Source organism: Rhinopithecus bieti, unplaced genomic scaffold (genome assembly GCF_001698545.2).
Source record: "Rhinopithecus bieti isolate Rb0 unplaced genomic scaffold, ASM169854v2 scaffold_28522, whole genome shotgun sequence".
Classification (NCBI taxonomy): Eukaryota; Metazoa; Chordata; class Mammalia; order Primates; family Cercopithecidae; genus Rhinopithecus; species Rhinopithecus bieti.
Window position 1 is genome coordinate 5,979 of NW_016812384.1, and position 3,412 is coordinate 9,390.

Here is a 3,412-nt window from a genome sequence, read left to right on the forward strand (position 1 = left end):
TTTAATTTCCTTAATCCAAATCAGAGAAAACTTTAAACAAATTACCTGGAAATCCAGAGGCACCTGCTTTTCCTGGAAGCCCTGGTGATCCTGGAGGTCCTATAGAACCAGGTGCTCCAGGGATCCCTGGACTGCCTCTTTCACCTGGGGGTCCCGGAACATCAAGTCCAGGAGGTCCTGGATCCCCCTTCTCTCCTGGTATTCCATGTAAACCTAGTTAATACAATATCAATATTAATCAGTACTGAAGTAGTTTTAAAAGATGTATCTGGTTATATTTCTAGTAAACAAGTGATAGAACACTGTGTATAACAGACCTAAGAGTGAGTTAGAGATACTTTTGACATCATGCACACAAAATAACTGAACAATCAAGCTTTAGGATTTTCAAGCAGATTGCTGTAAGACAGTGCTTCTCAAATTATTTCTGGTGAAAGGCCAATCTTTTCTTAATTCCTAGTTAATCACGGACTAATATTTTTATAAAATACAATAAAAATTACTAAAACTGAAATAAAAAGCCAAAGATGCAAAATAAAAGCCTACCTTTTTGGTTATTATATTCAACAGATAACAATTACACTATCAAATTGCTATAAAAATTTCTAAATGCTTGTTCTCAACGTTTATATTAATCCTATTGCAGACTGATAACAGTTATTCGACGACACTGGTCTATTGACCACACTTAAATTTGCATTGCTCTAATGTATTATAAATTATTAGTACATATTTCTATGAGCTCCGAAAATTATTGATTACTGAATAAGTCACTTAAATTGAACTTTTAAATCATATTTTACCTTTGTTTTGCACATCGTTTTAAAAATACATTAATAATACATTACTATTAGTATTTTTTGTCATCTTTTGTTTCTCCAACCAAGACTTCACAGAAAAAAAAATCACACAGCAAAAAATATTTAACCTTAGTAAGTTTCTGTAAGGCTGATTCTCCTCCAAAAGCAAGGTGGTTAAAAAAGAATGTGTTTATGGGAAAAGAATTAAGTTCACACTCCAAAGCCTACCAGCTGTGCGACTTACGTGAGTCACTTAACATTGATCCTCATCTGCTAAATGGGGATTATGCCATAACCAATTGGAAACTAGGGGTTGAGCCAGATGATCATTCCAAGTGTCCTTTCAACAATAAGACCTAAATTTATTGTTGAAGACTCACTGGTGATTATTTTTGTAGAGAGTAAGATGCTAGGGTTTTAAGATCTGTTTTATGTCATATTTCAGCATGGCCCTAAACTGACAAAATCCACTTTGAAGATTAGAGAATTACACTCAGTTGGCAAAGTAGCGATGGTTCCAATGCTGCCATTTTATAGCAAAAGACTATAAAAATGAGAGATTTGATATCATATTTGTGAAAGATGATATGATGCCTAACAGTGAACATGATTATAGCTTTATATGGATCATTATCTATTGTTATATTATAGCTCACAAAGATTTTTAATAGTTGGGTTTTCAATATAAATAATTTATCTTTTGAAACATGCTCCGAGAGAGCAGTTCCATAAAATAAGGAAAATAAACCAAAGACTTAAATCTGGACAAATGTTTGTTTTCCATGTTTAAAGCTTTACTTTAAGATATGGCTTTTGAGGAAGAACTACAGTACCTGGTAGACCTGATGTTCAAGAGGCAGGGAATTACAGTTCAGCAGCAAGTTGAGCCCCAAGCAGAAGTAAGTTGCAAAAGATTCGTTAGGTTAGGGGAAAAACAACTAAGCATTTAAAGATTAGAACATAAAACTCTACAAACAGAAGTTATTAGACATTGATTCACTGTTATCATATATTAGAAATGAGTGAAAAAACTTATTTTAGGTATTTGCTTAGATGTTCATATAGCATATTCTATAAATGAAATGTATTTGCCAATAATGCCAATAAAATATTTACATTCACAGAAGTATTACCTTTTGGTAAAGGTCAGCTTTTCAATTGTTTATCTCTGACTTAATGATTTAAATAATCATTTTGGAATTTAAGCTCCTAAAGTTTAGTTCAAATTTAAAAATTAATTTAATTTTATACTACAACAGGTTGGATATAGATAAATCAATAATTACTAGCATATGATTATGGAAAAACAGCTTGCATGCACTAGGCAAGGATTTCTTTCTTCATCGTTATTATTAGTAGTAGTAATAGCAGACATTATACTATACTTCCTTCCATAGCATGAATTTTTCCATGAATGCTGTCAGGAATACACATCCTGGTAAGACCCAGGATGAAGAAGTCAATATAAATCCCAAAGTTCTGCTAAATTTCCCCACAATAACAAGAATTATATGGATATGTCTACAGATGTGATATAGGGATATATTGATGTTCTAAATTTATTGGCAGCCAAATGGAACCAGTTTATTAAAAAAGGAAAATTTCAAAAACACGTATTATGCGTGAGAACTTTCCATACATACACATACACATGCTCTCCCCCTACCCAAGGGTTTTGTAGTCTCTTAAAGTGTTAGAAAACTATTTTCTCCTTCATCTATGAAAATGACATGAATAATTCATAAACAATTCCTTGGGTTTTGCTGTTGTTGTTTTGATTCACATTAGTGGTGATGAAATTTTTTTTCCTCCTTAGCTGATTTAGCCATACGCTTTGTCCTGAGACTGGACAGGCACTATAACACATTTGATTCTGGTTATGATATGATCTGTGAACATGAAATAGAGTATATTTAACCGATCTCTAAAAAAATTCAGTAAGACAGTAATTGTGTAGGTAATGGCCAAAGAAAATAACAAGAATCAACAACCTCCATTTCTGCCTGGGTTAGTAGGTCATGAGATGAAAAATATTTTGTTTCTAGTCCTTTGGCAATTTTTCTTTCATTTCTCTGCTATGGAATGCAAAATTGATATTCAAGGGGACCTTAACTTAAAAACATGTTAAATTGTATAGCCTGGTTTGGAAAAGAGAAAGGCAAATAGTAAAAGCTTAATTAAATAATAGAAAACTGGAGTCCAAAGGAAAGCCTGAAAAGCATAATGCAAACATTCTACAATAGAGAGATAACAGTATATAATATTTTGCATTTTTTCTACTGCAAAATGAAATACAAGTATATTAAATAAGCTTATTACAAAAACATTGATAGTTAGAGTTTCAGCTATGAAACCTAAGTAGGTTTGTCAAGATATAAGTAATAATCTTTCTGATTACCTTATTATTGAGATTTATGGACATAAATCATGATTTTTTTAAATGAACTAAGATAATATTCTACTTTGGTGATATAAGTAAAATTTACTTAAAAAGTGAGTATATGTGCCTTGTATAAATATGAAATGTGGTCCATCTCATAGTAAAATGAAAAGTACTGTGACTTGAGAGCATTTTTTTTTTTTTTTTTTTTTTTTTTTTTTTTTTTTTTTTT

At 31.5% G+C, this 3,412-nt stretch overlaps 1 protein-coding gene across 1 annotated transcript in view; it reads right to left on the minus strand.

Annotated features, from left to right (window-relative positions):
- Nucleotides 1–3,412, minus strand: part of LOC108544815 (collagen alpha-5(IV) chain-like) — a gene marked incomplete at its 5' end in the record, with an annotated part of 37,180 nt that overhangs the window by 5,781 nt on the left and 27,987 nt on the right. Inside the window, one exon of the mRNA XM_017896169.1 lies at nucleotides 46–213. Coding sequence (XP_017751658.1) covers nucleotides 46–213 — 168 coding nt within the window. The remainder of the gene's footprint in view (nucleotides 1–45; nucleotides 214–3,412) is intronic.